Here is a 14,505-nt window from a genome sequence, read left to right as displayed (position 1 = left end):
TGCGGGTAAATAACTCCAAATAATTCCTTATCATCAATGGGCGAGTCCCAGGCCCCAGGTTCCAGCTGTCTGATGACCGGAGGAACCTATAAGGCCTAATAACACCCCGAACCTCTAGCCATCGTATTTGATGACCTTTGGTTCGTAAGTGTGCAAGCACCTCAGTCGCCTTCGGTCCTGTAATCGCACGATCCGCAGAAACCGTCAGGACTGGAGCGTTGTTAATTATTTTTAATTACCAAAGGGAGACACCGTGACAGTTATTCCCGCACTACCCGCCAAAGCATGAGGACTAGCATCGGCTATGTCCCATGTGCCCACCAGACAAACCAAGTTCCAACAGCAGGCCCCCTCTAACATCTTCCAAAAAAATGTCCAAACCTGCCTCCGACAGGTGGACACCATCATCACAGAAATATTCCACATTGGATATATGGATTCTGTGATGGCTCACCACAGATCCGAGGCCGCCTCCCCTGACGCCTCTGCAAATTTCCTTATTGACCTGGCGCCGCGCCTTGTTAATTTTTACCATGTTACGTGCCCCCCGCCAAGTTAAACGCGGTATGATTGTGGACCAGACTATCCGCATGGCGGGGTATAACATGTGCAGTCTGCGCAGGTCCCTCAGAATATCCAATATCAAAGCCTTCCCAGGCAACTGGGGCAAATCATTTCCCCCCAAATGTACAACCAAGATGTCTGGAGGAGTGCTTCCAAACGAGGCCATTCTTCCAAATTGCACCCATTGCATGCCACGCATGCCCTTCCAAGATATAGTTGCCAGGGCACCAAGCCCCAAATCGCTTCCCCATCGGGAAGATGCAGCATAACGCGCTGCCCAGTATACATAACTATGGCCGATAATCAAGACATTCTTCCGAGCCTCCAGCATCTCGCCATCTGAAAGACAAAACAAAACACTGCCTACACGTTAGGTAGCTGCCTGATATATTTCTTGTAACACTTCGATGACCATCTACCTAACCGTTTAATCTTATCAACATCATATCCCAGAGCAGCTGCTGTTGAAGCTGCCCCTATCCTAAACGAATGAGTGCCAAATCTCATATCGCTAATCCCCGCTCTTTCCAGCGCCATGTCAGTTATCTTCCAAAATTGGTACTTCGTGAGAGGTATTCCGTTAGTGTGTTGAAAGAAATAGCCACTGGTAATCCCCCTGAACATCATAAATTCCCTTAATGCTTTTACTGGACATATTTTCCTTATGCTGCATTGTCCCAAAATAATCATTCTACCAAGCCCCCGCTGGTCCGTTTTAGATCTTCTCAATCTAATTCTCACCTGTCCCTCTTCTACTGCTACGTCCTCCATTTGCAAGGCTTTCTTCGAGACGTCCCCTTTACCTGAAGCCACCAATTCACTAATTCTCATGGCACCGAAAAAGGCTAACAATGCAGCTGCATGAAAAAGAGCCTCTTCATACCTATCCCTACACAGCGTACCCCATAAATCGCCCAGCCGCTCAAGAATCGCCGGTGACATTGGAGTTCTATCGTCCTGCCTTCCTCCCATCTCCCGAGACCAGCCCTCCAACATCTTCCTGATCCTAAAGTCACCTGACAAATCCCTAATACCATTTGCCTTAGCGTAAAAACCCAAGGCCGCCAGCTTGCCTTTAATGGTACCCGGTGTCAGTCCCTTCCAGTGCAACGCCACAATAAACTGCTGAATGTGCTCCACCGGTGCCGGCCACAATTGCTCTAATTCCCTCAACCTCCTAAATTCTGCAAACTCCGCGCTGGCGGCCCCATATTTTTTACACGTTCTCGGGGCCAGTGCCATACCTATCGCTCTCGACGCCTCCGAACGCCAATCTGCCATACCTCTGCTGGAAGCACCTCTGGCATATCTCTGGCTTCCGGTGCCAACTCCCTGAACCGCCGCATCTGTTTGCGTGAAAGAGCATCGGCTATGTTGTTATCGATGCCCGGAACATGACGGGCATGCACCACAATATTAAATTGCAACGCCCTCAACGTAAACGCTCTAACTAATCTCATCACCCTCTCTGAACGTGACGTCAGGTTATTGACGATAAACACCACAGCCTGATTGTCGCACCAAAAACGCACTACTGCATTGGACCACTCCCTTGCCCACAGCCACAGTGCTCCTACTATTGGAAAAAATTCTAAAAACGTCAGATCCTTCGTTATACCCTGCCTATGCCAATCCTCCGGCCACGTTCCTGCACACCACCTACCTTTGAAATAAATCCCAAACCCGTGAGTACCAGCCGCATCTGAATTTACCTGGACATCCGCCTTTAAGCTGATTTCTGACCTCCAGAATGATGTCCCATTAAATTGATCTAAAAACTGTTCCCACACCCTTAAATCCTCCCGAATGCCATTTGTAACCCTAGTCCTATGAAATGGCCTCTTCAATCCTGACATGGCGCTGCAAAGTCGACGTAAAAAGGGTCTTCCTGGAGCTACCACTTTGCATGCAAAATTTAAGTGGCCCACCACCTCTTGTAATTCCTTCAAGCTCACCTTCCTTTTCGTAGCCAATGTACGCACCATATTCCTAATGTTTTTTAATTTGTCCTGAGGCAACCGCGAAGTCTGCATTATTGTGTCTAACTCAATCCCCAAGAAGGTCAGAGTCGTATTTGGCCCCTCTGTTTTTTCTTCCGCTAATGGCAAACCCAACTCGGAAGCTAACTCCCTAAATGTATCTAAAAATCTCTGGCATCTGCCCGAGTTGGCCTTGCCACAAAAAAGAAAATCATCCAAATAATGTGATGTGCTATTACAGCCCATCCGTTGTCTGATCCACCATTCCACAAAAGTACTAAACTTCTCAAAGGTCGCACATGAAATTGAACATCCCATGGGGAGGGCCCTATCGACATAATAAAGCCCTTGAAATTGAAACCCCAGCAAATTAAAATCAGTTGGGTGTACTGGTAAAATCCGAAAAGCTGATTTTACATCCGCCTTGGCCATCTCCGCGCCCACACCACAAGCTCTAATCATTCGTACTGCCTCGTCAAACGAGGTGTAACGAACTGTACACAACTCCTCAGGTATGGCGTCATTTACTGACTCACCCTCCGGAAACGACAAATGATGGATCAGCCTAAATTCACCCGGGGCTCTTTTCGGGACAATCCCCAGAGGGGAGACCCTCAAATCTCCCATAGGTGCTTCCTTAAAGGGCCCCAAGACCCTACCTTCTCTGACCTCCTTGTTGATTTTTTCCAAAACCACGCCCTCCAAACCAAGTATTGATTTGAGGTTTTTCGCAACAAACGCTCTCCTAACCCCCAAAGCTGGAATTCTAAACCCAAACCTAAAACCTAAATACAAATATTCAGCGTCATCCCTTTTCGGGTATAATGCTAAACCTTTTTTTAATACATCAATTTTAATTGGTGTGGGCCCCCTTTCCAGGAGGCCCCCCATCTGACTTCCTATTGGCTCCACCCATCCTGTTTTGCCGCTGTCCTCCTGACCGAAAGCAGTTGCTTTTAGCATGCTTTCCCCCACAAGAGATACATTCGTGTCTAAATTTGCATTGGGCCTTGTTACAGGACCCCTTATTATTGAATTCAAAACAGGGCAGACGGGGTTGAACCGCCTGCCCCGCCCCCTGGCGGGCCCCAGTGTTAACGGAATATTTTATGTTTAGATGCCCACAATCAAATCTGTCACCGAGATTTGTCTTGGCTGGTGACATATGCTGTAGCCATAGCCCTGGGTGTGTTTCATCCCAGCGTAATTCCGGCCGAATTGCGCTCCGCATTCTGAATGCCTCATCATACCTCAACCACGCCTGTCCTTCAAATTCAGCCTTTGCCCTACGCATGATATCAAAATATTGAAACAGGGCTGAGGCCTTCCAAGGCTGCATTTTTACCAACACCCCCGCATATATTGTAAATCCTGTAACCCAATTGGTCCAATTCCTGTCTGGTCTCTTGCGCCTATGCTTTTCCTTCAGCTTCTCATCGTCCTTGTCAATCTCCTTAACCTCAAATTCCCGGTTAAGTAATTCATAAAAATCAATGAAATCTCCACGCCAAATTTTTTCCTTAACAGCCGGCGTCAGATGGTCACCTAGTGGCGAATTATAGTCAGTGTACGGCATAGCTGCTATAGGTACTGTGTTGTAACCCGTATTGGGTACCGATGGATACAGATGTGTGCCCGTACTCTTACCATCATCTGCCAATCCTGTCTTCGTCGGGGTGGAGAAGGGCATTCCCCACCCGAACCATTGTGGTCCCATCGGGGGCCAAAAACCGCCAGGCCAAGCTATCCCCGGTGTCGCATTTGCACTAGAGGCTGTGACGGGCTGCTGTGTACCTCCGCCCCAAGGCCACTGAGGCCCGGAACTACCCGTGTTGTGCGGACCCTCGTACTCACCATACACTGTCCTTACTGGTCCCGAAGCTGCCACGGCCCCTTGACCACTCGTGGAAGGCTCATCATAAGGATCATACCCACATGACGTTCCTTCTCCCGGCTCAAGACCGCCTGCAGGATCCAACCTCATGCGCTTACGCCCGCAAGCCTCAAATGGTGCCGTCTCTGACTCTTCATCCATGTTCTGCTCCTCAAAATCATGTACCTGCTCCAATTCAATGGCATTAAGATGTTTTGTTAATTGCAAATTCCTACTTCTCATGTCCGACTTACGTTGCCCTTTATTCTCTCTAATCGAGCGACGTGGGGTAACCTCACTGCTACCCCCGGCCTGTCTCTCAGACCGATTGCTCTCTAGACTCCTAACCTTGGCCTGTAATTCCTTAATCATTGCCCAGGCCTCCTCATTAAATGCAGACCGATTCGGAGACTCTTGGGGTACAGCTTGTTTCTTAGCGGGGCTTTTGCCCTTCTTTCTTCCTCCCCCTTTCTTTGGTGGCATTATAACCAGCAACCTAGAATCCTACAAGCTGCTGAAATATTTTATCCCTTTTTTTTTTTTTTTTGGTTTTATCCCTCTTGTTCCTATTAAAAGCAACAACAATAATAGAAAAGGTAATAGTGTTTAATATTCTGTATTCCCCTATCTATTCAAATTATTGATTTATTTATTTATTTATTTATTTTTATTATTATTATTATTATTATTATTATTATTATTATTATTATTATTATTATTATTATTATTATTATTATTATTATTATTATTATTATTATTATTATTATTATTTTATCTTACTTATCACCAATCCTAAACCCTTCCAACAATAGACCGGCGGAAATACTCCAGTGAAGGCAGCTGCCACCCCTGGCACCACACCGCTATTGTAAAGTTGTTTATTGTTTTATTTATTTATTTATTTATTTATTTATTTTAATTGTAATTTAATATTTTTTTTAATTTACTATTTATTTCAAGTATTTATTTACTGCTGTGCCCACTTTTCAAATCCCAACTAACTCACCCCCTGCTAAAGCTCTCCTTACTAAGTTTCCTTTCTTTTCCTCCTCTTTTCTTTCTTGTCTTTTTTTTTTTAACCAAAATCTAAAATGGCCGCCGAGCACAGACCATGCGGCCCACACACCAATAGCACAAAATGGCTGCCAGAGCCCCACTCCCCAACGCCTCGCCACCTATCCTATTATTGCAGGTTGTGCGAGGAGAAGGGGACAATAGCGGATAACTCCTTCACACACTCCTCCTTTTTTTTTTTTTATAAAAAACAAATCCCTTGCTAGAAGTGGGGGGGGGGCAATTCTACAGTCCTCTCAGGCCAGTCTCACCAAACAAAAGAGGGGGTGTAAATCCCTCACGCCCCTCCCGGTAATCCGCGCCGCCAGCGACCCGCTGCCGCACTACCAACCCACTCCCCTCGCCGTCCCTGATGGCCTGGACGGAGGGTAGGGGGGGGCGCCAGCAGAACACCAACTTGCAAGTGCTCTGCTCCTCGGGCACCTAAAACGCCGCTGTAGCGCTGCCTGAGCGGCGTAGCAAGGGAGGGAAGCGCCCAACAGCTGATGGTCGGGCCGTTCGCGCGGCGCGCTCGCCGCGCTAAACCCCCCAACTGTCCCTGCCTATGCTCTCCAGCCCCGCCAACCCCCCAGCTCACTCTCCCATACACTCACACACACGCACGCACTCAGCCCCAATCACCCCGATACCCCAAGTCCTCCTCCTCCCGAACCGCTAACCCCTCTCCAAACCAGACTTTCACTGACGATCCTCTCTCTTCGCTTGCCAACGCGAAAGAGAAACTAACTCCAGGGCCGGCGCTCTTTTATAGCGTCACGGCCCTGGCTTTGTCCCACGTGGCCACGCTGTTCTCTGCGTCCTTCCGGGCCGTGGGAGCAAACAGGGCGCACGAGGCTCAACGGCGCGCCCCAGCGCCGTTCGCGCGCGCAGGTACTTGCCTTCACACTTTCCCAACATCAGGGTCTTTTCCAGGGAGTCTTCTCTTCTCATCAGATGGCCAAAGTATTGGAGCTTCAGCTTCAGGATCTGTCCTTCCAGAGAGCACTTCTAGAGGCACCACAGTGAGGCCACTTGTGGACACAGGTGCCTCTAGCATAGCCATAGCCACTTCACCATCTCCGCTCGACTCCTGGGGAACCATCCCAACTGTAACCACTTCTGCCTGCTTTTCCTCCACTTCCCTCTGAGTCTGGGTGCTGGTTGACGCCATCCGTGATCTGTTTTGCTGCTGCTCATTGACCCACATCACTCCTTGCTGCGTCATGGGGTACCGCCTGCTGAAGATGCATCTGATGGGCTGGAATGCTCTCCTTCTAGAATGGCAATGCATGAAAGCATGAGCTCACCTATCCTCTTAAGCTCCACCATTTTCTGTGGTTTAGACTCCCTTCTGAACTTCCACACTACTATCCCATTGTCAGCAACACCCTTCTGTGCTCGCTCCCTCTCTAATACACTAAGCTTCCCCCAGACAGTTCTATAATCTGGCTAATCATCTTCTTCAGATGAGGAAATGACTGGAGGTGAATGTGTGTGTGTGTGGGGGGGGGGAAGAGCTCTGCGCTTAGCAGGCTATTTTCCCCTTTCCCCACTTCTATCATCCTTAGGACCCATATTACTGCCTTCACCAGAAAACCCCTTTCTCCAGTGAACAATCTTAACCCACTATCAATAGCACTAACAACTAAGCCAAGCAAGTTATCTAAATCCAAATAATCCTGTATTAACACCTACATTTAACAGTGTCTCATGTCTAATGAAGCTGATCATTAATTTATAAGCTACTGTAACTAAACAACCCAACCTTAGCCCCGCTGTTGTTGTTGTTTTAATTAAACACCCATCCAGAAACCCCTATGGGAAATGGCAGGGTTGGGTGGTATTGGGGGGGGGAAGAGAGGGTAAAGCCAGACAGGAAGGGGGAAGGGGAAGGAGGGTCCCAAAGCCCAAAACCCCACTTACAATCCTCCCCCCAATGCCCCAAAGCCGCTTATTATATGTGTAATTAATTAATAATCCTTCTTTTTCTTTCTTTCTTTCTTTCTTTCTTTCTTTCTTTCTTTCTTTCTTTCTTTCTTTCTTTCTTTCTTTCTTTCTTTCTTTCTTTCTTTCTTTCTTTCTTTCTTTCTTTCTTTCTTTCTTTCTTTCTTTCTAAGAATGCCAACGGAGGGGAGCCTCCGAAGGCGCTCCCTCAAGAAATAATTTTAATTCCAACTGCAGTGGACTGAGCTGATGCCGAGCCCACAAACAGCTCATCTTCTGCTCCAGCAGCCACATGGTCAAAACCAAAACTACTGTGGCCCTTTTCCCTCCCTTGTGTCATGAGACCCATTAGTGTCACAAGTTGCAGATGTGGAGGGGGAGCAGGTGTTATCGCTCTCTCCCCAACTGGCCACTGGAATTTCCACATGACACCTCATGGTAATGAACTATCTGGGGATCTGAAAAAATGAATTGTTTCTCTACATAAAGATGGCCTAGGCTATAAGAAGATTGCCAAAACCCTGAAACTGAGCTGCAGCACAGTGGCCAAGACCATACAGCAGTTTAACAGGACACAGGTTCCACTCAGAACAGGCCTCGCCATGGTTGACTAAAGAAGCTGAATGCCCATGCTCAGCATCATATGCAGGGGTTGGCTTTGGGAAATAAACGTATGAGTGCTTCCAGCATTGCTCCATAGTTTGAAAGGGTGGGGTCACCCTGTCAGTACTCAGACCATATGCCACACACTGCATCAAATTGGTCTCCAGGGCTGTCATCTCAGAAGGAAGCCTCTTCTAAAGATGATGCACAAGAAAGCTCACATATGGTTTGCTGCAGACAAGCAGACTAAGGACATGGATTTCTGGAACCATCTCCTGTGGTCTGATGAGACCAAAATAAACTTATTTGGTTCAGATGGTGTCAAGCATGTGTGGTGGCAACAAGGGGAGGAGTACAAAGACAAGTGTGTCGTAGCTACAGTCAAGCACGGTGATGGGAGTGTCATGGTCATTTCTTCAGTGTTGTCACTTGAAAAGATATACTAAAATATTTATGAAATGTGAGGGAGTGTACTCACTTCTGTGATATACTGTAGCATTCCCATAGTTGGATACATCCTGCACAGGGATTTCCCACTCAGAGTTCTAAGTGTTAAGCACCAAATGGCTGCTCCAATGGCCGGCTCCTCCTTGCCTAGAGGAGCCTCTTTGCCTTCCCCCCACACCCCGGGATACCATGTGACAAGCAGGTTTATAATCTGACCCAGGAAGGAAGGAGGAGGGTGCACCTATTTAAAGAGCACTCCTTTCCCTATTCAGCCTCTTTTGAGGCTTGCAACCCGCCTGCCCACACTCTTTGCTAGTTTGAGTCTTGCTGGTCACCTATTGAAGCCAGATAAGAATTTTTACTGAATTAGCTTCTGGCAGCAGGGTTTTTTCGCCTATCCCATACTGGTTGAAGCATTCAGGCTGTTAAGGGTGGCTAGTTTGGTTGGTCACATGGCAGGTAGTTGAGAATGAAGTTGGACTGGTGAGTCCCCTAGTGAGCACATGGAAGGTTATAGATCATCTGACCTCACAGTGTTATGGATCGTGAGACTAGACCGTGAGGGGGAGGATGCACTGGGGCCACACACAGGCTGATGGCTGCCAATAGAATGGAGGCTTGAGGCTGGCTAAGGTAGCATGGCCAGTATGACCAAGTGACCTCGGGGCATGGGACTTGCCCATTTTCATAAAATGGGGTCCAGTGGTACCCAGTTACAAAACTGGTTTCCCAGGTCCCTCTCTTTGTTTGGATTTTGAAGTTGCCATAACAGTTCATAATAAAGTCTGGCCTGGTTTTTACCCCATGAAAGATTGTATCACCTTGTTATTCCGGGGTTGGGGTGGAGCAAAACATTTACCCTAAATAAATAAATCTGTCAGTCTCAGTTTTCTCCCATATTAGTTTTTTTTTTTCAAAATGCTCAAATGCTTTCAATTTGGAATGTGTAAAAAAATGAGAGATGAATGTTGGAGATTTCAGCTTTAGATATAAAAATAACTCAACTGAAATTTCTACTGATCCTAAACAGAAACCAAACCTCAACTTTGCAAAAGTTTTATTTCTGTGTGACATATTATGACTGTATCATCTCTTTCCTTCTCACTGCCATAAGGGATTGTACCACTATATTGGTCTACTTCCCACTTGCTGTCCATAGCAACCGAAATATCATATCAAGGCACAACAAAGAGTATCTGTCATTTTTGGAAGAAACATGTTCAAACAAACCTCAGATGTGATTTAAATGAGCTAGTTTAGGAAAGGAAGGATCCATTCATTTCTGGATGATGTAATTTTCATGTGTGCCCATTCATAAGACAATCTACAGATTTTTTTAAAAAATCCAAATAAAATTCAAATTTGGATGTGAAATTAAATGCATGTAATGCAAGAAATAAGTAAATAGATGCATGACTGTGCCTATTCTCACAAAATACACATTTCTGAAATATTTTCTTCCAAAATACACATTTCTAATTGCATTTCCCCCTTATCTACCCTTCTGTGTAAATTTTGCTAAGGATGTTGAGCAGAGAACTGCATTCCAAAATTCAGAAAACAATTGAAAGCTGTTGGATTCTTCTCCGTCCATTAGTCTAGGAGGTGCAAATCAGGTCATTTCACCTATCAGAATTTGCCAGGAACGGAATCTGCAATCATCCCAAAAACGAAAAGAAAAAACAACCAGCAAGATAACTGGTGCTCTTCATTTTTGTCATCTCTAAACAGCTCATGCAGTTAAAATGCTGCAGTGTTTTGTTAAACCTACAGGAAGCATCACAAGAAGCCATATGGCACTGTTGTTGTTTTTCCTCCTTGGCTTGCTCTCAGCATATGGAATGGTGTAATTTTCTCTTGTGATTAAATGTTACCATTGTATTAATTGGCTCAAGTGCTTTCAGGGGTGAGAGGAAATTGTTTGCTTTGCATTTAGCCAGAATAATTGCCACACTCCTATCCACTGATTGTCGGTTCTGCCAACATTAAAAGAAATAACAAATATTGCGCATTCTAACACGCCAGTGGCTGTGTGTCAATTTAGATGTCATATATGTTAAATGGTGATTACTATTTAAAACTGGTATGTGGACAGACATGAGAGAAATATGAATGTCTCATTCATATACATTTGTCATTGTGATGCTTTCATATATTGCCACACTCTATAATAGTGGCACATTCTTGTAACATTCAATATTTACTGTGAGCTATCATGGGTTTGAGGAATCTAATGGGTAGGCAACTTCTGCTTTTATAAGAAAACCTTTGAATATTAAATAATATACTCAAATTCTGGTGGTTTCCCCCTGTTCATGAAAATGATAATGATCTCTTTCTTTTCATACAATTAATTTAGAAAGTCACTTTAAATTTTATATTATGTTAGGAGCTTATTATGATTTGCTTGCTGAAAATGAGCAAACTGGAAGCCATTTCTCCTTAATGTGGAGGCTGTTTGTAAGTTAGTGGATAGGAGCACAATTTGAATTGAAACATGCTTTGAGTTTTACAACAGATGATGTGTTGTAAATCTGTTCGTATATTAATATGTGTAAGGCCCTTTTGGGGTGTTGTGAACAGCTGTCTTTTAGAAGAAAATCTGGACTCGCTTCAATCTGGCCTCAGGATATGCTTTGTCACAGAAACAGTTTTAAGTAGGGATGAGCCTTTTGTATTTGAATGAAAGACCCAAAATACAAAAAAGGACATATTTCACATAATTCCTCTTATTTCATTGATTGTCAAAAGAAAGCCTCTTAAACCCAAATGATTCATATTTACAAAAAAGGAGTACACAAACATTTTATGATTCTTTCATGTTCCCTTTTCTGTGTAAACTTTCTTTCACTCTATATCTGTCAAACTGAATGAGAATTTTTTCATCCAATAGTGTCAGAAGGACCATTATCAGCAGCCAATCAAGACATTTGGGAGGCAGAAATTTTGAAACTGTAAAAGGCCTAGAACCCAATAGGGAGTGTTCTTTAATTCAGTCCTTCCATGTGGATGGGATTAATCAGTACTCTCCATCTTTGATTGCTTCCTGCTTGCTGTGCCTTCATCTTCAATCCTTTCCTTCTTTGTCTTTTTTCCCCTTGTTTTTTTTTTTGTGGCGTTCACCCTTGTGCCCCCTTGCTTGACCGTCAAGACTCAGAGCACACGAAGCCAAACAATCCCATTTTTAAAACTGCTGCCACCAGGTGATCACTAAATCACCATTACGTCTGGAAGATAAAGATTCAGGTCCACAGTTCAAGGTCTTTTAAATAGGACTTTTGTGTATTGATTACAGAAATTTATATTGATTCATTAATATCTTCTTTAAGTAAATTTATTATTAACAATAACCTTCTATTTGCTAATACACTCCTAACCCTAATCACACCTCAGAATTCCCCAAACTCCACACTCTAACTACTTCTATCTCTCTCACTCCACTCCAACTCTCTGACTCTGACTGACTGCTACTCTGACTCAAGCTCCACCTCTTATAAGATCTCACTCAGCTCCACCTCTCAGCACATGAATATGCATGAACAATTACATAACAAAACATGAACCATTGACCTAATAAAGGGGAATACTACAGTTTCCTTCTTTTCGGGAAAAATAACTGTATGAGTTGGCTCGGTTTTTTAAACTATTTTCTCTTTCTCTATGTGTGGTGTTTTTCTTGTTTGTCTGATTTTTAAAAACACTTAATAAGTTATTTTACTTTATCATTTATTAATTAATGTATTATTTTTCTGTTAAAAGTGTATATCTGATTTTGAGTCACTGTTCTGTTTCCTTCAGTGTATCTATGTGGACTAGGGAGAGATTTGTGACTGTGCAAATGTACTAATTGACTATGCAGACATTTCTCTCTTATTATTGTGCTGTTGCAGATAGCTTGGATGAGTGGGTGTCTCTGTCCAGGCAGCTAATTCCTGGCTGGCTGGTTGCTTCATGTCTCTTTTCTATTGTGTTGCAGAGGGTCTGTATTGCGCTGCGTAAGTGTCACTGAACTCCCAGAAGCAACCAGGAACAACCTTTTCCAACAGAAAACTAAGCTGAAGCATAGCCTATTGTGGGCCAGGTCAGCTTTCCTCCAGATGAGAACAATTTAGGTGTCTATCTGACAGGTGGAACTCCCCCAATAGAGAATTCTAAGATTTGGAGTTTAAAAGAAGAATGCACATACCTAGTATAAATCTATTAGTAATACAGTGGTGCCCCACTTGATGATGACCCCGTTAGATGACAAAATCGCTTTATGATGACTTTTTTGAGTCGTTTTGGTCCCTGCTTTGGGAACCGTTTTTTTGTTGGATGACAATTAAAAACAGCTGATCGGTGGTTCGCAGAATGGCTCCCCACTGTTTTCCGGACCTATTTTCGCAACACAGGGATCGTTAAATGGCCGCCCTATGGAGGATCTTCGCTGGACAATCAGGTATTTCCCCCATTGGAACGCATTAACTGCTTTTCAATTCATTCCAATGTTTTTTTTCCGCTGGACGATAATTTTGCTTAACAGCAATTGAAGAAACTGAAGCTGAATTCCAAAAAGATAGAGGTATGGGGGACTGGCAGAATCAAACCCTGATTATTAGATGCATTTACTGATCTAGAACAAAATGCATACCCTGAGAACATAGGGGTATAAATTAAAGGTGCTTGTTTATTTTAACTTGTCACTAAAAGTCCCAGTGACTTCAATAGACCACAGTGAATTCAATAACATATAGTATCTTTACAAGCTCAAGCTTATAAAATTAGCATCAAAGGTAATGCATTGAAGTTAACATTACAGTAGTACCTCAACTTACGAACATCTCTATTTACAAACATTTTGAGTTACAAATGGTTCTGTTGGCAAACTTTTGCTTCAGCTTGTGAATGGATCTTCGACTTACAAACAAAAAAACCTTTCCTGCCCTTTTTTTGATCTAAGTTCATCCTAGGTTAAAAAAAGACACACACACCCCACCAGTGGTAGAGTATGAATTAACCCGCTTTGCATTAGTTGCGAACAGCACCTCAACATGAGAACGAAAAACAGCCAGAATGGATTAAATGGTTTTCAATGCATTCCTATGGGAAATTTTGCCTCAATTTATGAACTTTTCTATGTATGAACACCATTCCAATACGGATTAAGTTCATAAATCGAGGTACCACTGTAATTTTGAAAGATAATTTGTCAGTGTGAATTGTTTTAGTTTAAGTTCTACATTCATTTGCTATATTAATAATGATTAATGTGTTAATAAATTTGGTTGAATAGCTTAGTGAGTTATATATCTGGCTGCAGAGCCACAAGTTGTGAGTTTGATTCCACACTGTACCCCCCAAGAAAAGAATAAGTCTGAGTAGCCTTGGGCAAGCTGTACAGACCCAGGGCACCCTCAGAGAAGGGAATGGTAAATTTCAGTGATTTTGAGTAGTATGTACCTAGAAAACCCAAAATGGGTTACTCTAGGTCATAAATGACTTGACAGCACATAATGTGTTACTTCAACATTTTTTGTTTAAGTAAGTCAGAATGTCCCAAATTATTTTCCAAAGGTAATAAATTAAAATAATGTGAAATGTCATTATACAGTAGTTACTAATGTCCAACATTGAAATTTGATGTTAGAAATTAGCAATTTATAAGTAACATCAAACTGATTTCTTACACATTATTTCCATGTTACAGTCTACATACAGCTGCTTTTCATAGAGAGAACTGCAATGATTCATGTACTGTCAGTCTCTCAGTGAAGTGTTTTAATGCACTCTATGAAAAGCTGCCCTTCAAGACTGTCCAGAGGCTACAGTTTGTGCAAAATGTAGTTGCATGTGTGTTGATTGGCTTGGCTATACCAAGTCACATAACACCAATCTATAAAGAGCTGCACTGGCTTTCTATTCTCACTGAGCCCAATTCAAGTTGATAGTTTTGATATATAAAATACTAAATGGCTAGTGACTTGGCTAGCAGCCAAATTGACACTAATGAACCTTTACAGCACTGCTCAGAAAACACGATCCTCCAGTTTTTCCAAATAGTTC

At 43.5% G+C, this 14,505-nt stretch overlaps 1 protein-coding gene across 1 annotated transcript; it reads right to left on the bottom strand.

Annotated features, from left to right (window-relative positions):
* Nucleotides 1-927: 927 nt before the first annotated feature.
* Nucleotides 928-1,806, bottom strand: LOC144587284 (integrase/recombinase xerD homolog). Its single transcript, XM_078387360.1, has one exon. It carries the CDS (start codon nucleotides 1,804-1,806, stop codon nucleotides 928-930), a length of 879 nt encoding a protein of 292 aa, XP_078243486.1.
* Between the last annotated feature and the right edge of the window lie 12,699 nt (nucleotides 1,807-14,505).

Source organism: Pogona vitticeps, chromosome 1 (assembly GCF_051106095.1).
Source record: "Pogona vitticeps strain Pit_001003342236 chromosome 1, PviZW2.1, whole genome shotgun sequence".
NCBI lineage: Eukaryota > Metazoa > Chordata > Lepidosauria > Squamata > Agamidae > Pogona > Pogona vitticeps.
The sequence above is the reverse complement of the archived record's forward strand: the minus strand, read 5'-3'. Positions and strand labels throughout refer to the sequence as shown.